Raw genomic sequence first — 19832 nt, forward strand, 5'->3', positions numbered from 1 at the left:
AGGTTATCACTGCTGAGAATCAGAGAAGATGGAAAGAAAAATATTGGCCCTTCCTCTGCCATCAGCAGTATTTGTTGGTAGCTAACTTGGGGAGGATTTGTAATAAAATATTGATGGACACCAGCAGAGGGTGCATTGCTGCCACTGAAATTACCACTCTTGTACTGTAAGTAACCATAAGTAACCATGGTGCAGCCAAGCTTTGGACAAATCCTGCACATTCCAAGGCTGTGGAGCCGCCTACACAAAGGTGCACAATCGGAAGCAGGATTAAAAACTGAAGTCAGTGAAACCAGTTCCTTTAAAGATTAAGGAAAAAACAAACAACCAAGGAGAAGTAATGTGTAAATTCTGCTGTGCACTCAAGGCATTTTGCAGCTTTTCTTGAAATATCTGTCATAAAAGTACTTCTTTGATCTGCTGTAAGCAGCCACTCCCAGAAGGGGTGAGAGACACCTCGTTTCCTTCCTTCCTTCCTTTTTTTATCCTGACCTACCAGTCTGGAATGCAGTTCACCTCTGAGCATTTTCAGATTTATCGTTTTCAGAGAGGTTTGCATGTCCCAACACACAACCAGGCTTAGTTTACTGCTCACAAAGACTGCACATGACAGCCAAAGAGAGGAGCCACATTCAGCGTCTGGCCCTGCGGCACATCACCCATGTACATATGCCCGTGTCTGCCAAAGGGGCACAACAGTGTTACAACAACAAACACTCATCTTGCCCTCAACATAGGCAGGACCTGAAACTGCAAAGTTAAGAAAGCAGTGCCCCATGGTTGAGTCACGGTTTAGGCAAATCTGTGATTCTATTGCAGCCCTACATGCCTCCAGCACATCCCTTTACGGCAGGAATCACAATGTACCTTCTTCCCCAAATGCATCCCACCTGGTGACTCTGCTGAGAGCTAGCCACTTTTTGCAGGGTTAGTATCCCGACACGTAACAGCTCTTCAGCTTCCTTGTCTGAATTTCTACATAGCAGCACAACCCTAAATGCTAGCATACAGGAAAGAGGGACAAAATACAGTGTCCAAAAGAGGCCAAGTCTTTTTCTAGTTCTGCACAAAATCATCCTTTTATGCTCATTGTGCTGTCATTGGATTCAGAGTGAGTACTCAAAGAGATATTTTAAATTCTGAACTGCCCTTCAAAAGTGTCCCTATAACCCCACGTACCACAGGCCTGTGGGTGCTTAAGCTGGAGTCACAACTAAATTCCAAAACATAGTGGGCATTAATCAAGACCATAATGTTCCCTACCAAATGGCAGGGGAGTTGAGCACAGCATAAATACACACTTAGAACTGCAGCACAATAAAAATAATGATGATGATAATAGTAATAAGCCCTTAGCATAACCAGCATGGCTGTGTGAGTTAGCTGAAGATGGCCGGAGGGAGGAGATGCTGTGCATTCTTGAGTGCATTGCAAGGAAATTTCAGTCCCACTGACTTCAGTGGGGCTTCAGTGAGACCATGTCTCTGCTGTGGAAAGGAACTGCTTAACACAGCATTGTGGGGTTCCTTGCTTTTTGTCTCTGAGCAACTCCTGGCAAAACCACTGGTTACTAAGTGAAAACATACTTTTTCCAGCCACCAGGACTGTAAGACATACCTGGATTTGGCTTTTTTTTCCTGTCACTTTTTGTTGTTTCTGCCACTCTGATAGATTTGCAAATCTAGCTCCTTTACTAGGTGCTGACTTTACAAACCCTAGTTTGGCTACTGAAGCAGGGGGTCTGGCCTTGGGGCGGATTATTCCCTCTCAGTGGGATGGCTGTGCTTACAGCTTGACTCCAGCTAACAGGCGGCACTCAGTGTCAGCCCAGCAGCTGCCATGCAGGAGGTCTGTCCCTTCGGGCAGCTGCCGCTCATCTGCCAGCAGCTGGCAGCGGAAGTGACATCTGTTTTCAGTCCCAGCTGTGAGCAGCACGGAGGTGCCAAAGCCCAAACGCCTCAGTTCTCGATCCAGGAGCGAGGAAGGGTTTCTGATGCCAGACCACGGCCTGGTTTGCAAGAGAAGGGAGGGGAGGATCGTCTCTTTCTACGATGGTGGGCTAGGAGGAATGGAAAAAGAATGACAAATATGGAGAGAAAGAATAAGCAGCAGAAGTAGGGGAAAGGATGGGGAAAGAGCACAGGAGAAAACAGGAACAGCTGAAATAAAAAGGAAATACAAAATTTGAAGCGACCAGTCTGAGGCACAAAATCAAAAAGAAGGAGGCAGGTAATGAAAGAGATGCAGAAGTAACAACAAACCACTTACAAAAGGAGACAATTATCTAAAATGGCTGCTGAAGGGAGAAATGCCTTATTGAGCTGCCATCTGAAATGCTACTGAACCTGGAAAGCATTCCTGCTTGCAGTCCTTAGCCTATGGTGCCATTCAAGGGGTCTCCCCTGCAGGTTTTGCCATCTGGTGAAGCGCTGGTATATTCTCTCTTGCCTCCTTGCTTCTCTACATTATTTAAATTCACATCACTTTTTTCTTGTCCAAGTCTCTTGCTCTCTCATTTATCTTTGTAACTGTGTTATAATTCAGTGTTGTGGCATTTTCACTGAATTATAATTTTAGTTTCTGAGACAGGAATAGGTGCAGGATGAAGGACAAGAGCCATTTCAATCTAAATATTGAAAGCATATTTAAATTAACCTTGGAATAAATATATTAAGAAATGCTACTATGCTCCCCAGGTTGGTGTATGCAAGAGAAGTGACTTTATTCTGTCACAAAAAGTATTTTCACAGTTGGGACTGTTTCCTCAGTACAGGTGCTGAAATTGTGTTTTTTAGATCGCTAAACTAATTGAATATTCCTGGAAGAAATAATGAAGGAAAACGTATATTTAACAAGTGCTTTACAGACCTGTCAATCAAAATCAACCTATACTGGGAAAACCTGCAGTCAGTGACTGCTTCTTTTCCTTGGTGCTTGCCAGAAGCTGAAGAAAAACCGAATTCTGGTAAACAACTGGGCTGGGAAAGGGGCTGAGGGAGACAGATGTCATAAAAAATTACCAGTCTCAAGTTGAAAGTGCAGGCACTGGGGCACAAAGATCTGAACCCATTTTCACATTTTGCCTTTGGTATATCACTGTAGGCATCCAGAACAGGGCATTAGTCATTGAACTGTGTGGCTTTACAAATTATTCAAAATCAGGTGCAAAACTGGACTGAGTTGGGCAGGAATAATCTTGCCCCAAACTCTAGCCTACAGGAAATACTGCTAACATAAGCCTTTCCCTGAACCCCCAAACCTTCCTCAATAGCAGTGAAGGGATTGTCTTCAACAGTGGTGGATGCTTGATAAAATAAAGCAGAATTTTTCAGATTAAATTTACAGATTAAGAGGAAGGAGAAACAAAATGGAAAAAAACAAAACCTTTCAATGTCTCAAAGTGAATGTGTTCTTCAGAAACAAAAGCCAAACAAAAAGCACTGAGAAATGACAAGTGTCCGAGGCAGGGAGAACAAAGCAACCAAAGTACAACCCTTCTCTGGTGGAATTACCTAGAGACAAGAAAAGTTACTGTATCTTCAGAAATTGCCAAGCATTAATTGGAAACTTTATGTCTTTGGAAGCTTCTCATTGGATGGCATCTAGAACAGCACTGTGGAGATGATGAGACTTTGGTGTCACACAGAAATACAAATTTGAATACACCAAAGGCTCCATGGCATCCAGAAAATTTTTGTTCTGCAGCCTACATTAGTTATGAAGATAAGCTCAACCAAAGTTGACTCTATTATGCCACTGATTACAATAAGTAATATCTCACCATCTTTCTCTGCTTTTTGGTATAGTTTTGGGGTGTTGAGGCTTTTTGTTTATAGTGCCACCATCTTATATCCTTTTCATTTCCTTCTTCGTCAGAGGACAATCAAGTAATTTTTTTTTAAGCTAAGTTGTCTGAAAAGCTAAAGAATAAAAAGACTAAATAGAAAATCTTCTACCTAACTGGCTGACAACAAAGTAATACAGATTTCAGATTTTGCATGAAGTGGGTTAGTTTCAGTATACAAATCTAATTCACTCAACTTTGCAGTTTAGAAAAGCATTTTTTGTGCCACATTCATCATTCTCTTTTCTGATGAACACTACCCAAGGAATACTAATTAGAGTGCTTGAGGAGTAAGGTAAGCAAGGCTGGCAGAGTCTGAGATTCTATTTACTTTCTGTTATCTCTGTCCAAATGTTCAAAGCAATATGGGTGGTGACTGATTCGCTAGTTAAATTCAAAACAGCATGTGTGTGCAAAAGGCTGCCAAGTTTCTCATGTATACTGCTATTTGTGAGAAGCTATGCACAGACAAAAAACAATCAGCCAGTTTCTTAATTTCATTTTATATCTTTATTCCCATTGTAAGTACTAACAATCACCCAAAAAACCATTTAAATTTGGTTTGGATACACAATAGCATTAATCACAGTCCAGTTTCTTTTTGGTTTTTTTTACTGCAGTTTTAGTATTTTGTGATCTGTTTTAGTAGTTCTGTTGTTTGTGTATTTGCTTCCAGCAAAATGGACTTTTCAGTGTTTTCAGATTATTGTAAAAGATTGCTAAAGATTAAAAACCCATAATGCAATGATTAACAGTACATTAATAAAACTTATTATCTTCCATTTAGGATTAGTACTAAGTATATTGGTTGACCCAAAACTTACTTTTTCTTGTGCATTGTCTGTTCTCTTTTCAAAATAAATCCATAAACAACTATAATTTATTTTATTTTTTATTATAGCAGTTCTTGTGGTATCATTTTTAATTTAATTGAAATCCTCTTAGGAGAATGAGGTAAGTAAAATAACCCTAAAAATTAAAAGCACTGTTTATACAAATGATGTTGCACACAAACTAATGTTAATGTAGTATCACAATATATAAATTAGAGTGGATAGAAAGCAGGAAGGATTTTCTAAATTCACGTTATTATTTGGGGAAAACACATCACAGATTGCATTTTAGTCTTCAAGCAAACAAGAATAACAAAATATTGTCAAAGAGACATCTTTCATCATGTCTTTAAAAAGCCTGTGGGACAAATTCCTTCATCAATTTTATTAATGTAAAAGCATTGCAGAAAACTTATTTGTGAGAGCTGTCCTGTTAAATTATGAATACCAGTAATAAATTCTTTAGTTCTTCATTTATTTGTGTGCTCTGCATATGATCAGACATGAATATATGTATGAATAAAATATGCCTATTGTATAGCCATACACAGAGCTAATGTGAATACTTATGTTGTACAATGTCAGAAAAGGACAAATTATTAATCAAAGTAGAGAGATGAAAGAAGCAAAGAAGAAAGCAGATGATGCACAAGAACTTTGTTAGTTACGTTTGCATGACTTGGATGTGGAAGAAAATGTCTGCTTTGGATAGAGAACCGTCAGCTAACAACTCTTTATTTTATTGTGCAATGCAGGAAGTTTGGGACCAAGATCAGCTTCTAAAAGGGATTTAAACCAGACATATAAATAGTCGTGAAGGGAAAGAGGAAAGGGACCAAGCAGGGAGTTTGTTATCCTAAGTTTTGTCTGAGCACCAGAGGGAGTGGAACATGGTGGGAGTAAGGGGAGGGATGCTGTTTTTAGAGGGAAATTTGCTGAACTGACAGTGACAGACTGAATCAGGGACTCACTGGACACTTCTGGTGGGGATACTTCTCCAAGACCTCATTTCAGCCATATCAAGTATGTAAGACACTAACCTAGTCCCTTCACAAATGGCAGGAGAGATAAAATTCCTGGGTCTGATGCATAGGGAAAGACATGTTTTCAGGGACACTGCTTGTATTGCTCTTAGTAGTTGTGATACCTGGAGATACTCCACATAATAATCATTCACCATTTCATCTTCCTGTCCCAACGGTCCACCCACTCTTGACCGTCAGTGCAGCGTATCTTTGAATTCATAATGCTTGCTCTCCTTACTGCTATTTATTACATACATCTGCTAACCTGCAAGAGATGAGAATTGTATTTTTATATGTGAATTAACAGACTCTTCCTATTTCAGTGGAGCTACAGGAGCTCTGAATGATGGCACATGGGCACTGGAAGAAGTGTAGCACCAAGGAGGCTACAGCCAGAGCATACTGCATCTGGAAAACTGGGGGTTAGCACCTTGTTTCTCCCATGTATATCTTTTCTTTGATTGGAGGTTACCTTCATTTCATAGAGAACGGGTACCTGACATTTCCAACACTTCCTGCAATATGCGTTTCTCTTTATGTCAGGAAAGCTACGCTCTGTAAGGAAGTCTACATCCACTAACAGGTATTACAGCAGCAATTTTTAAATAATTTCACATAAAGTAGATGAGCTGTGCTTTAGGATTAATTTATCTGAAATAAAACATAAGTCATGTAGTCACAGAGTACTACACACAACCATGGTTAAAGACAATTCTGCATGAATGCTTTTGGTGTCCTTTGTGCACCTTTTTAAATGATCAGTACCTTAAAAAAACATTTCAGTATAATTTCTCACAGTATATACCCAGTGTATCTCAGAATTATTTTTATTTCCTTTTACTTCACACATAATATTAGACTTGTATTTTAAATATCAAAAATATGCTGTTAAAATATCTTAATAAACGGCATAAATCCAGAGTTTTCAACAAAGAATAAAATGGCTTAAGACCTTTGGTGAACAGATGATGAAAAACTAACATTTCCAAAAGCTACATATGATTTATGGTCTTATGCTACCAACAGCTGGCCAATCAGCTCCGGGTTTCTGTCCTTTATTAACGCCATGATAAGAGCAGCAGCAGAATTTACTGTCTCCTGAAGCAGCAAAGGGTCCTGGAACAAAAAGAAAAGGAAATAAAGAGGGAGTAGAGTAAACAACGTATTTATAAAAGTGGAAAAAAGTAAATATTTAAAATAAATTTTCTGTTATGGAAAATTGCCATATGATTGCTGAAGAAACAAAGCTATTTATTAGAAGAAGAACTTCCAAAACTTTTATTTTAAGGAAGTGTAATTTCATAGTAATAACCATTTTCTCCAACCTCCTTGATGCAAAATTACTAGAATTCTATCTACTCAGAGACCACCAAATAACTTGATTCTGTCACCGGCTCCTAACTGAATTTTAAAATTGAAAAGGCAGTAAAAATTTTTGGGGTTGAAAACATGGAACAAAAGGATTTAATTGAGTAGCAGAGTTAAAGACTTGCAACTTTAAGCACCTACTGAATCCCATCTGTAGTCTACCAACTACTTAAATTCACAAAGGCATTTAAGCACTAAGATTTCAATGGTTTAGGCTGACTTTTGTATCAAATAACTTCAAAAAGTAGTCTGGTTTTAATAGGCAAGTATAGAAACCAACACAGGAAACAGCAATAAAATGAGATGTTGATTCTGTGCTTCTAATTGAGCACACCAGCTCACATTTGAAAGATTCTTTTGTCTAATTACCAAGTTTTCTAAATTGTATGGACTACAAAAGGTTGGCCTCTTGCTACCAGTAAGATTTCCATTTGCGCACTGGGAAAATAGCAAAAGGTGTAATCAGGCACAGAGATATCCCTGGAGCTAGAAATAGGAGAGAACAATTTCTGAGAAGCAACAGAGAAAAAGAAAGGTCTACAAAACTCTAGAGTAGGGAAAATCTACAGAGAAATCAAGAGCTGTTATCTGTAGCCATGGTGGATAAAATGATAGGTTTTATCTATCCATTGATTCCATTTATTCCATGATGGAAGCAATGGGTAAGGACTAGTATACAATGGAAAAGATTATGGAACAGATCAAGGAAACTCATTGTGAGGGTCCTATAACATGTGACTCACATCCATGTAAAATGTGATACAGATAGAGCTTCCTGCCTGGGGTAGGATGATGGAGTAGTTTGATTCCACATCTTTTCGCCTCTTTTTCTAAGATTCTGAACGAAGGAAGAATTTGTAGAGAACACTTAAGAAATTTGGACTAATGGACAAAGAAGAAACCATTTCCACAATTTATACAAAAACAGAATATCAAAACTTGCTCTTTAATAAACAAGGCAAATGCTGAAAGGACCTGCCAATTCAACCAGCTCAGAGGGGAGCTGGAGACTACAAAGTTTCAGTTGAAGGACAAACTGAAAGGGCAAAGGTGAAACGGTGTCCCTGGAATATTCTCAATGTGGAAAGAGGTCCAGAGGAGAGTCACAAAAATTGATGACAGGGCTGAAGCACTTGTCCTATGAAGAAATGCTAAAAGGGTTGGAGCTGTTCTGCTTGGAGAAGGGAAGGTGCTGGAGGGACCTTATTGCAGCCTTTCAGCACTTAAAAAGGGCCTACAAGAAAGATGGGGTCAGACCTTTTAGTATGATCTGTAGTGACAGGACAAGGGGTATGGTTTAAACTAAAATAGAGTCAATTCAGACTAGATATAGAGAAGAAAGTTTTTATAGTAGGCAGGTAAAACAATAGAACAGGTTGCCCAGAGAGGTGGTGGATGCCCCATCCCTTGAAACATCCAAGGTCAGATTGCACAGGGCTCTGAGCAACCTGACCTAGTTGAAGATGTTCCTGTTTACTGCAGGGGGGTTGGAGTAGGCAAATAACCTTTAAAGAACCTTCCAAACCAAACTGTTCTATGATTCTATGATAATGCTCTTCTTAACTTTGTTACTTATGTAAATGAAATATACCAGAGAAGTAACTGGATCAAATTAGAAATATCTAGTGTATAATTGATTTATCATTCTGGAAAAAATGTTTTTTGTATTTGCCTAGAATTTTGTCCTAACTATCATCAAATAAGTAAATTACAATTTGTAACCTTGCAAAAGATTACACTCACAAATTCATGTTATATATGCCAGTATGCAGTAAAATTATTTGTTTGAGTTCTAAAAACCTGTGGTAGAATAAAAATGTTCATGATGTGTGCCTTGCTGCTCACTGAGTAACACCTTCTCAGTTAAGCAAGTAGTGTGGAAGTCTACTGAGGTCCTGCTCCTTCAGAACCTTTTGTCATGGATGAAGGGTGCAAAGACAAACTCAGAATTCACTGCTCCGGTTCAGAAGGGTGTTAACTTCCTCATTTCCCATGGGTATAAACTGCTGGATAAAGTACAAGGAGAGCGGAAGTCATGCACACACCCACTCAGATGGCAAACACTGAAGTTGCTTTCAAAATCGAGCAACAGTTCTTGCTATTCAGCAATGCCAAATCTCCTTCTGCCCTTCATCACTTTTTGTTCAGTTTATCTCAAGAAGCACTTCACAATTACAGACACTGTCTTCCAAATGGGCTTCCAGCCATATCTGAAGTTGGCTGGAGGTGTATAGTATATTTTTTTTCCATTTCACAGGGAGAAATAAAATACACCTGGCCAGGAATGCTCTTAATGTTTCTCCCAATAAATCTTTCCACATCCTCTGTTGGTTACTGGATTCGGTACACATTCCTTTGCAGTAATAAATTATTCAAGTTTCTGAACATAAAAGGAAGCAAGAGAAAGAAATTTAACTTTCACAGGAGAGATTGAAAGTGACACCATGAGATTCCTTTAGACTGAAAAAAGCCTTTTCTAAAGCAAAATCTAAGGCTTTAGTTCTAATTTCCATGTTCTGAAGGAAAGACAGGCAAAGAATTATGAGTAATATTTGTAAGGCAGGCAATGTAGCAAAGTAATGTCTACAGAAACCTGCATGCAGAAGTGGTCTGAAAATCACTGAAACTGACTGGTGAATTGATATTGGTTCAAAAACAGAAACATAGTAAGTAAGCAACACAAATCAGAACTGCAAGCTTTACAGTTACTTCACTTCTAATAATCCAATTATTAATACTATCTTTTCAGGAACTCTTCAGGAAACCTATTGGCCCCTGTGAAGGATTGGTCATTGTAAGTCTGTTTTTTGGAAATAAACAGAAGTGTTTTTCTTTAAGGGAATATATATAATCTCATTTAGGATAGCAAATGTAATGGAAAATATTTTCTTATTCTAAGTACAGTTCCAGTTGATGGTTTAACTTACTGCATGAAGTATATACACTGAGGATTTCAATAAGGCAGTCCTTTAAAGCATTTGTCATAAGGGTTGCTAATTATAGATTTGAGCTGATGGTCCTTCCCAGTAACATTATTCCATTCTAATCTCAGGGTCACCCATTCACTGAAGGGTGTCCAGCACCTGGGCCCAGGAGCCAGACTCTGAGTGCAGGAGAAATCAGTGCCACAAAGGTCAAGTATCTGCTGACTTTAACTTGCTTTACTCTCCGAGCCACAGTCTTACTGGAAGGAGGTAATAAATAACAGGATGAACTGGACTCCTCCAGGAATTTCAATTTGTCTATCCTGTATCTTTCTGAGAATCAAGACTCACTCTTATGATAGGAATCATTATTATAGTATCTGATGGTCACTGCCTGGGCATAATTTAAAATTTTTGCTGATAATTTCTAATCATTATCACAACCACTCCCCCTCCCAAAAAACAAGCACAAACAAACAAAAACAAACAAACAAAAAATCGGCAACTGAAAGGCAACACATTGCTCAAAGTGTAGGCGTAACAATGACAACAGCAAAATTATATCTTAGGTACACTTCCTCTCTTCCAAATCCTGCCAGGACTTTATTTTAGGCCATTACTCTGCCTGAAAACAGATACTTTCAATGTGATTTGAACACCAGAAGTTTTACTAAAGAATATTAAAAAGAAATAAAGTTACAGGATTCAGAAACAACCCAGGAAAGGGAAAAAATCCTCTGGGTCTTTATTAATTTAAACAAGTAAATGAACACTTCAAGTACTCTGACTATACCCTTAAAACACCCATGGTTTTGATGCTGCAATGTTATTTCTGGCAACAATGCTGATTACAGCTGATAGTGCCTACAGGGAAGCTTCAATAAGGATGCCAGGAAAAACTTAATCTACCACACCTAACTCCATTGCAAACTTCTCCAAACTTCTTTTCTATTGAATGGCATAGCACTAAATCTTTCAAAAATCTCATTATTAGTTGCAGGAAGTCAAATAATCAAGCAGAACCATGTCTTCACTTGTTTAATTGCCTGACGTGTTTGCCTATATTGTAACCATGATAAAACCCAGGATGTCAGAACAGGAGGATCAATACAAATCCTCATGCAGCCACAAGAGCTCTCACACGTTATTGCCCACCCACTGCTCAGCACTGCAAATTCCAGACACAGAACATCCTTTGGCACGCCAGTCATTGAGTGCACAGCCCTGCACACACTGGACTGAACAAACAGGAATAGTTCTTTGCCTCATTAACAAAATCCTTAAAAAAGACTGTGACCTTTAGAGAAGACTTGGAGGCAGTAATGACTTTAATGGATTAATAACTGAAGTTCCACATGATCAACTGGTGTGCCATGAACTCCCCCCAAACCATTGTGATATTCACTGTCTATTCATTTCACCCAGTTGATTTAAATGATTCTCCTGTAAAAAGAAAAACCACCCCCCCCCCAAACATTTCTTGGCCATTAATAAATAGAATTTTTTATTATTTGAACAGATTATTAACTACATTTATAAGCTAACCCAAAAAGTTTTACCACTTTATATTACTTTCGAAAAGAAAGTATTCAGAAACACTGCCAATGTTATAAACCATAAATCCACATAACAGCACTTTGATTCCAAAATAAAATATCTACTTTCTCTGTTATTAAATAGTAAAAATATTCCAACGCAACCATATTGTGTGATGGCTGTAACTCATACTTGGAATTTATTTGATGTAGACTTTTTGACTGTAGGGGTTCTCTGGTCAGCAGACTAAGACCGGGAATGGCTACAGGGACAGGGTTAAAGTTGTGTTTGGAATATGTAATCTGATATTTTACAAATGTGCACTTATTTAAGAAACTGTGAGAATATCTGAATATTTAGTAACATTTCCCTTAAGATTCATTTCCTTGCTTCAATCTGTTTAGGATTTATTTTTTTCCCCAACTGGAACTTCACATATATGCATTTCAATTTACATATGTACTAGTACAGTTTAAGAATACGTTGAAAAACACACCTACCCTTTTCAGCTCAAAAAAAGAAAGCCTCTGCAGGTATTACCTCTGTCTTGTACTGCCAAAAGAATAAAACTGCTGTATTCCATTATTTGCACTCTGTTTTGCTGTAACATTATTTGACATTCCATTAAATAAAGTTTTTTAAAATTAATAGAATTGTATAGTCCTGATTATATGGCTGACAGAAAGCCTGAAAACGGGATTTAAAGACACTTCTAAACTTAGGCAATATCAGTATTAACACAGTTGTTTGTTCCAGGAACAAAAAGAGGGCCAGAGCATGTGCTGGCACGCGGGCATGCTCCTGCCCTTGCTGTTCCATTGTAAGCCTGCTCCCTGACACAGTTTTGGCTCCTGACAGCTAACATGTTTCCAGACAATGGCTGGGCACGGTTCAGGGGACAGCACAGGCCAATGAATGCTCCCAAGGGACAGGCTGAATGAAGCCACCCTCTTTTGGGAAGCAAGAATGTAGCCATATGGAGATGAGGCATGCTGTGCCTTTTAGCCCTAGGACAAGAGAACCATCGCTGGCTTGTTTTACTTACCAGTATGGATACAGCCTACATACCACTGGGAAGTGACACTTGAGCCTTTTTGTCCCTACCAGATACATCAAGAATACATACAACCACAATTAAATAGTGCCCCCCAGACTGAGACATAAATTCCATGTTGCTACCACATAAGCACAGTCATTAAAAAAAAAACAAACCTAACTACTCTGTAGACACCTTTCCCACTAAAACAGGAAGGAGAGAGGGATGAACCACACTAGAGGACAGTAACTGTGCTGTACTGCACATTCTTGCCAGCTTAGGGATTGGCGCCAACAGAAGGAACCATGCCCACTGCTCCTTTTCACACTGGGGATATGGGTGTACACCAGGTACACCAGGAGACATGGGCAGAAGAAAAAAGTGCTGAAACAGTCTCTGTTCTGGGAAGCATCTTGCAAAAGACTGTTGGCAGTACAAGAGGAGCTGCCGCTAATTTAAAACTCCACGGAATGCTGCAATTTATACTAAGGCTATACCAGCTCCCTCCAAAACTTGCCTGACATGACATACTGAGTGTTTTATTTGCTCTCTCTCAGAGAAACTGAGTGGAGAATCTAGCCTCAAAAACCTCAGGACTTGACATTTTCTTCTAAATTAGTACTTTTAATTGAAACAGTTGTTCTGAAGAGGGACTGAGGTTCTTCCACTACCAGAAATCAATGATCTAACATGGTTTGTTGTTTAATCACGCCATGAGGAATTCATCAGTAGATTCACAAAGAAGCATTTTTTCCCTCTCAAGATATGTACTGGCATGCATCTGCATATTAAAGCAACCTCAATTTCTGTAATAGTAAAAAATAATCTGAGGTATCCTTTCTTCTTAAAATTCTTCCATATCAAATTTTTAATCCATGTGCCAAAGGATCTATTGATAAGTGTCATCTCATACACAATTTCAATGCAACAATTTATCTTAATAAGAAGATAGCTATGCAGATCATTCTAAAAGATAAGAAAAGTATTTCTCTGAATATTTTTAGGTTTTCTTTTAAACAATACATAAGTAATTAAAGTAGCACTTGAGTTCAGATAGGTAGCTGGGTTCCAAATTACTAGAGCAGGTTCATAATTGAACCTCTGTACACACAGCCTTCCTTTCTGAACTAAGAAAATGCAATCAATTTTTCATTAGTGGGTACTCCTCAAAATATAAATAATTTTGCAATCTAGATACTGAGGATGCAATGAGGATTGAAAAAAAGTGATGTGGCATTGGAGGAACCAAGTTGTCTCTGTGGTAATGTAGTTTAGCAGACCACTTAATTAGTGAACTCTGATAGATCTGAGTTAATTCCCTGCAGTTAAATGGTCATGCATTCACGCTAATCAAGCCAAACCTGGATAAATAGTGCTTAAATACATGAAACTATACTATAGAGTTATAGTATATAACTATAGTATAGTATATAAGTATACTATATATAGTACTACATGTACTATAACTCTCATACTTTTGATCAGCCATGCTTCTTATAGCTTATACAAAGAAAATGGAGAGCCATCAACATTTAAAATGTGAATTTACTGAGAACAAACAAATATTTTAAATCTTCTGGAGTCTGTGAGGATTAAGTCTCTAGTGGTTTTGCTTTTATATTTTCATGTAAGATTCACAGATTTGAACCTGAAGGTAAACTTCACTCTTTTGTTACAAAAAGTCCAACAAAACAACACAAACAAACAAAAACTCATATAGGATTTCTTGATAATATATGATAAGAATAGACAGATTCACCCTAGATCAGCAGGTTTAAAGCTGCTCCACTATCTACTTGTTCTACAGCATGTAGGTAACCATGGTTCAGTTCCCTCCTTCAGTTCTCCAAATCTTTTTTTTCCCCTGTAAAAAACACTGTTTGCGTGATCATGCTGAATGATCAATAAAAATTCCTGGACCAAAAAAATTCTCTGAAGAGTTTGTTATGAAGAACACTTTCAAGTAGATTCAATCACTGCAGCTTAGGCAAGAGTTTTCATTCAGCACTTAACCACTATCTGATTGAAGCTCTTTGCAACAGTGAGTGTGCCAGCAGTGACAGCACAATGCCTGTGAATCATCTTGCCCTCTAAGCTGCTCCAAAAGCTACCTAATGCTTGAGCTAAAAGCCAGTTCTGCCACCTGTATGGGACTGGTAAAAAAGTACTGGCAGAAATAGACCATTTAACAGATGTTGTTGCCTGCAAAACTATATTACATGTTTGAGGTTTCTTAGAGGTTGTCTCTTAATACAGCATATTACCAAATAATTCTATAGTATTAAATATATTCATGTTAATTTATGTTACTGTGCTACCTACAGGCTCTATGAGGTGTCACTCTGACAACCTTGCAAAAAACACCATATTCCCTGACACACCTTCATGCCATTTCCTTGGGTCCTGTCACCAGTCACCAGAGAGAAGAGATCAGTGCCTGCCCCTGCCCTTCCCCTCATGAAGATGTTTTAACAGCATTCCCCTCAGTGTGTTTGTGTGGTGGGTGCTCTGGTGTCTCTTCCACGGTGAGAGTCTATCAATACTTCAATGGGCTGCAGCATTAAGTTTTGCAACTAGCCAGGAATACAGAGCAGACTAACCAAACACACAGAGAGCAAAAATGGGTTAAGAGGTACTGGCCTCCTGCAAAACATAACACCCTGATAATGCAAAGCATTTACAGACCGCTGCACTTCTCCAGGCACCAAGCAAAGACAAGCAGCTATGGATTTGTATGACTGCATTTAACACGTGGGGCTAGTAGCAGAGCAAAAGCAATTCAGCACAGTTCAGCTGATTTTCTCCTATTATAAACAGAAATGCAGCACTTTCAAGCCCTGTTTCACTTGATGACTGTTGTTCTAGCCCTAGCTGGCAATAAGAAGGAAAGCAAAAGTGAGTATGTAGAGAAGACAGAGAGAAGTGATAGGGGAGCAAGTCAGAAGAGGGAAAAAGAAAAAACACAGAGTTAAAAGTTTAAATACACATCTCAACCCCGAAAATAAAAAAAATAAACCACTGCTAAAGGTCAGGTGAGATTATATTAATGTCAGAGGCTCTGTCTGATAGGTAAACTGTGTCATATACTGCAGGTGAAATAAATAATTTTAAAAAATCTTCAAGAAAGCACAGAGGACATTTCTACCCAGTAAGATCTGGGTTCATCTGTGTAACTGTATTACAAAAGAAAAAAAATAAATTCCTAAAATTTCCAAAACCTACGTAATGGGGACAGAGGAAACAACACAGGACTTCTTCAATAAACTTATAGCACAAGCTAAAAGTACACAATTATGGTATATATAACACAGTATATTTCAATATTAGAGGTTTTCCCTTTCTCTACCATATTGCATTGACTGGTTGTGTCACTTTTCAAGAAAAAACAAGCACAGTAGTTCACAAACATATAAGTTGATAATATGTAGTACAAGACATGAAATGCTTTAGCTATCACAAGTTACAGAACTTTGCATACAAATGTGCTGCAACAGTTTAATATACTTTGTGACATACAATTTGTGATTGTGACTATCAGTGTTGTATAAGAAGACTGGACAACTTTTAATTAGTGACTAACAAAATTGTATGGTTTTTGGAAAGAATGAGTGATGCATTTGAATCTCCTGGGGGAAGCTAAAGGTCAATGCAGAGGAAATGAGAGCATTTTTTTGTTCCTTTCTTCAAGTCGAAAGCATATTTTTCTTTCCTTCTATAAGTGCTAACTTTATATGTAATATTAGGCATAATAAACATCCAGATCTCCAAAATAAGAATAGGCAAGTGTTCATTTGTTAAAATGGACACAGGCTAACATTCAGTCATTAAAATCTTCATTATACAACTCCTACAGACTGTGAATAATCTGAAATACAGGCACACAGCTATAGTATCGAATTGATTGGAAATATTCCTTTGGATTACAGATAATTTATTTGAGATGGTTCAGAGGAAAAAAAAATTTGGTCTTCTAAAAAACAACAACAACAAAAAAATCTCCTTTGGGGAAAGAAGTAAATGAAACCCAAGAGATACTGAGGGACAAAGTATGCGTAGACATGTGCTGGGCTATTGTTCACATCCAGCCTTGTGGCTTCCAAACTTTTAGGATGATAAAATCAGTTCAGTGGGGTAAAGGCTGCATTCCAATCTTGGTTATAGAAATACAAACCAAAGTAATGACAGTATTATGAGCCTGGCTACTCTGCAGTTGCAGAGACTGAATTTCAACTTTAAACTGTATTTTGCTACAGGAGATCTAATACGTAATTGGTTTTAAACTGTTCTCTCAAAATTTCAGAAGCAGCTTTAAAGTGACTCAAATGTCAGTGTTTTGGGCAGTGAGACAGAGGGAGTGGCTGTTCAGAAGTTCATTTGTTAGTCATCTGATATCACAGATTTCCCTAATTTGATACTTTTAATTGAATCTAGCTAGTTGCATGCAAAGTGGCTCTCAAGTTGCATCATCTTATCCATCCTGCGAGGAGGGACTGATTGCAGAATAAATCATAAAAACTGTGTGTGAGTTACACACTGAAATACGAAAACATCTTTGAATCACACCTGAATGTCCATCCTACAGCTTTCATCTTATCACTCAGATTCTACTTCTCTGACTGCATGTCTGTGATGTTAAGGCACAGTTTATGTCCATCTCTGTCTTTTCCTTTCTATAACTGAGGCTCTACACCCTACTGGAATGCAAAAATATAAATTACTTGCAATTCAATACTTTTATGTAAGGCCAAGCTAGTTTACATTTAACAAAAGAATGCAAACCAAACAAAAAAAAAACTCAAACAAAAAAAAAAACCCAAAATGACAAAAAACCAACAGAGACTGATAAAAAAGCATCCAGAAATGAGACAAAAGGTTACAAGGACATGAGGTGACATCTCTCCTTGGAGAGTAAAAGGAGAGGAGTCAGCAGGGGTAAAACAAGTTACAACAGAATTTAGTAATAAGATTTATTCCCTTTGTCTCTCACATCAATATTAGGTTTTAACACATCAATTTTGCAGTAATTCTGATTGTTCTCAACATTCTTTTGCACAAAACACAAACTTGTTCCAGCTCCAAAGCAGTCTTCACACAGTGAATTTAATAAGCAGAAAAAAGGAATTTAAATTTCTTGCAAGCATGAATAACACCATGAGCCAAAGTACCTCTAAGCACAGGTATGCTCAAATACACTCAACACTGCTGCAAATGGAGAAAGTGCATTTGCACTCTATTGTTTTCCTTCAAGTATTTTGCCTACATTATGTTTAGCTACTCACTTAAGACTGAACAGTTTATCTGACCAGCACTCTAGGACATGAAATGAATGAAGTTCATGAAGGCACATTCATGAACTCAAAAGGCACAAGGAAATAATAATAATAATTTCTGAAAATGTTGATCCAAACTCTCAGTTTCTCTATTCTTTATTTCTTTTTCATCCTTTGTCCATAGCCTAAAGCCGGTGCAAATAGAATGTCTGTCCTTAAAGTTTTCAGCTAAGGAATCGTGGGAGCATATGAATTTTGAATAAATAATCACAAAGGAAGGATGAGTCTTAAAATCTGGTGTGAACAGAGGTTCAGAAAGCAGCATTGAACACTCTGCATTTAATCCAACAGATGGGGCAGGAAAGTATAAAAAGACACTAGGGAACCACTGTGGAAAAGTGCTCTGTTTTCACTGAGTAGCCAAGAGGAATGGCAAACACCCGACACTCTGTATCTTCCCATGGAAGTGTGGATGCAAGTAAGGCCATTTGCTCTCTACAGCTCCCTGAAAGGAGGTTGTAGCCAAGCAGGGATCAGACTCTTCTCCCAGACAACCAGTGAGAGGACAAAGAGGAAATGGCCTCAAGTTGCATCTAGTAAAGTTCAGGTTGAATATCAGGAAAAGTTTTTTTCACTGAAAAATGGTTAAACATTGGAACAGGCTACCCAAGTGGAACTCTACCCTAGTGGTAGAGTTACCGCCTCTAGAAGTGTTCAAAAATTTAGTAGATGTGGCACTTTGCAATATGATTTAGGGGGCATGGTGGCATTCTACCAAAGGTTGGACTTGATGATTTTGGTGGTCTTTTCCAAGCTTAATACTCCTACTGTGATGGCTGCTCTGAGTCTCACCCCCACCTGATCATCTCTCCACTGTTAAATCAAATGGAGGAATCTCTCCTGCCACTAGCTACTGATTAAACCATGGCATAGCTGGAGGGTAAGTAGCCAGTTTCCAAAAAAAAACCCTTGACTGAAGCCCAGTGATAGGAAGGCAGAAAAGAGCACATAACTTTCCTTGCAGCAAAACACTGCAAACAGATAAAGCAGTTAGTAGCATTCCTCAGGGTTCACCAATAAATCCTTATCCTTAAACTCAAATTGTATAATCCTTATAGTTGTAAGGGGACAGATGTGTTTGCTTTTAGATTCTAGTTTTCTCTTAGGCTATGAGGGTCCAGATACACCACAAAGATAGAACTCACAGATGTTCTTTTACATAAAAATCAGGGTTTGCCAAGACAGACTTCTCTCTCTTTCTGCCAACAAGTATCAGTCCAAATCATGTAACACAATAGCCTGACTATATACAAACAAAAGCACTCAAAATGAAAATATATCCAAGTGATAAAATTCTTGTAAAATAACCAAAAATTGTGCTTTTAGAAGAAAGGCTATTTTAAAGCTTTAAAAAGAAACAGAATGAAATAGAATTTAAAAAATAATAAAAAGGTATGAGTCCTGCTTTAGCAGATGGATTAATTTTACTCTATAGTTAAGAAATTTTTTTTATAGAAATAAGACATATGAAATATTTTGTTAGCTATGAACACATCTGGTTTTTATGAGATTAGCATTCAGTGTCAAGCCTGTTCTTCAGGTATGCTGTATCTTGAGTTGCATAACAGAAGAGACTATGTTTTACAGCTTTTAACACTTAAAATTAAACTGTTATACCAAAAGTTTCCTTTCAAAAATTCTAAAATCATCTTGTGCCTACTTGCAACTTAAAATATTTCTGTGACTGGTTGCACAGCTAAGTTTGGTTCTCCCTAGTACCTTCTGTACTAGGCATTTAGGAAACCACGTATGGAAGTTTCCAAGGGCATGATGAAACATGATATGTAAAAGTTTATCACATCACACAGTCCTCACTTTAAAATTTGGGTCATCCAAAGCTAATTGAAATCCATGGACTGAACAAGTGACCAATCTTATTTTCACGGTGATGGATGACATTAGTATTTTTCATAAGCAAATGGACTGCCATTTTCCC

General features: G+C 38.0%; 1 protein-coding gene across 3 annotated transcripts in view; it reads right to left on the bottom strand.

Moving 5' to 3' along the window:
• Positions 1-4341: 4341 nt before the first annotated feature.
• Positions 4342-19832, bottom strand: part of CRPPA (CDP-L-ribitol pyrophosphorylase A) — a 108057-nt gene continuing 92566 nt past the window's right edge. For 2 of the 3 annotated variants that reach the window (XM_058833145.1, XM_058833143.1), the window contains one exon: positions 4342-6818. In XM_058833145.1, the coding sequence (XP_058689128.1) occupies positions 6714-6818 (105 nt within the window). In that variant the 3' untranslated portion in view covers positions 4342-6713. The remainder of the gene's footprint in view (positions 6819-19832) is intronic. The other variant, XM_058833144.1, reaches the window with a different exon arrangement.

This window comes from Poecile atricapillus, chromosome 2, assembly GCF_030490865.1.
Source record: "Poecile atricapillus isolate bPoeAtr1 chromosome 2, bPoeAtr1.hap1, whole genome shotgun sequence".
Classification (NCBI taxonomy): Eukaryota; Metazoa; Chordata; class Aves; order Passeriformes; family Paridae; genus Poecile; species Poecile atricapillus.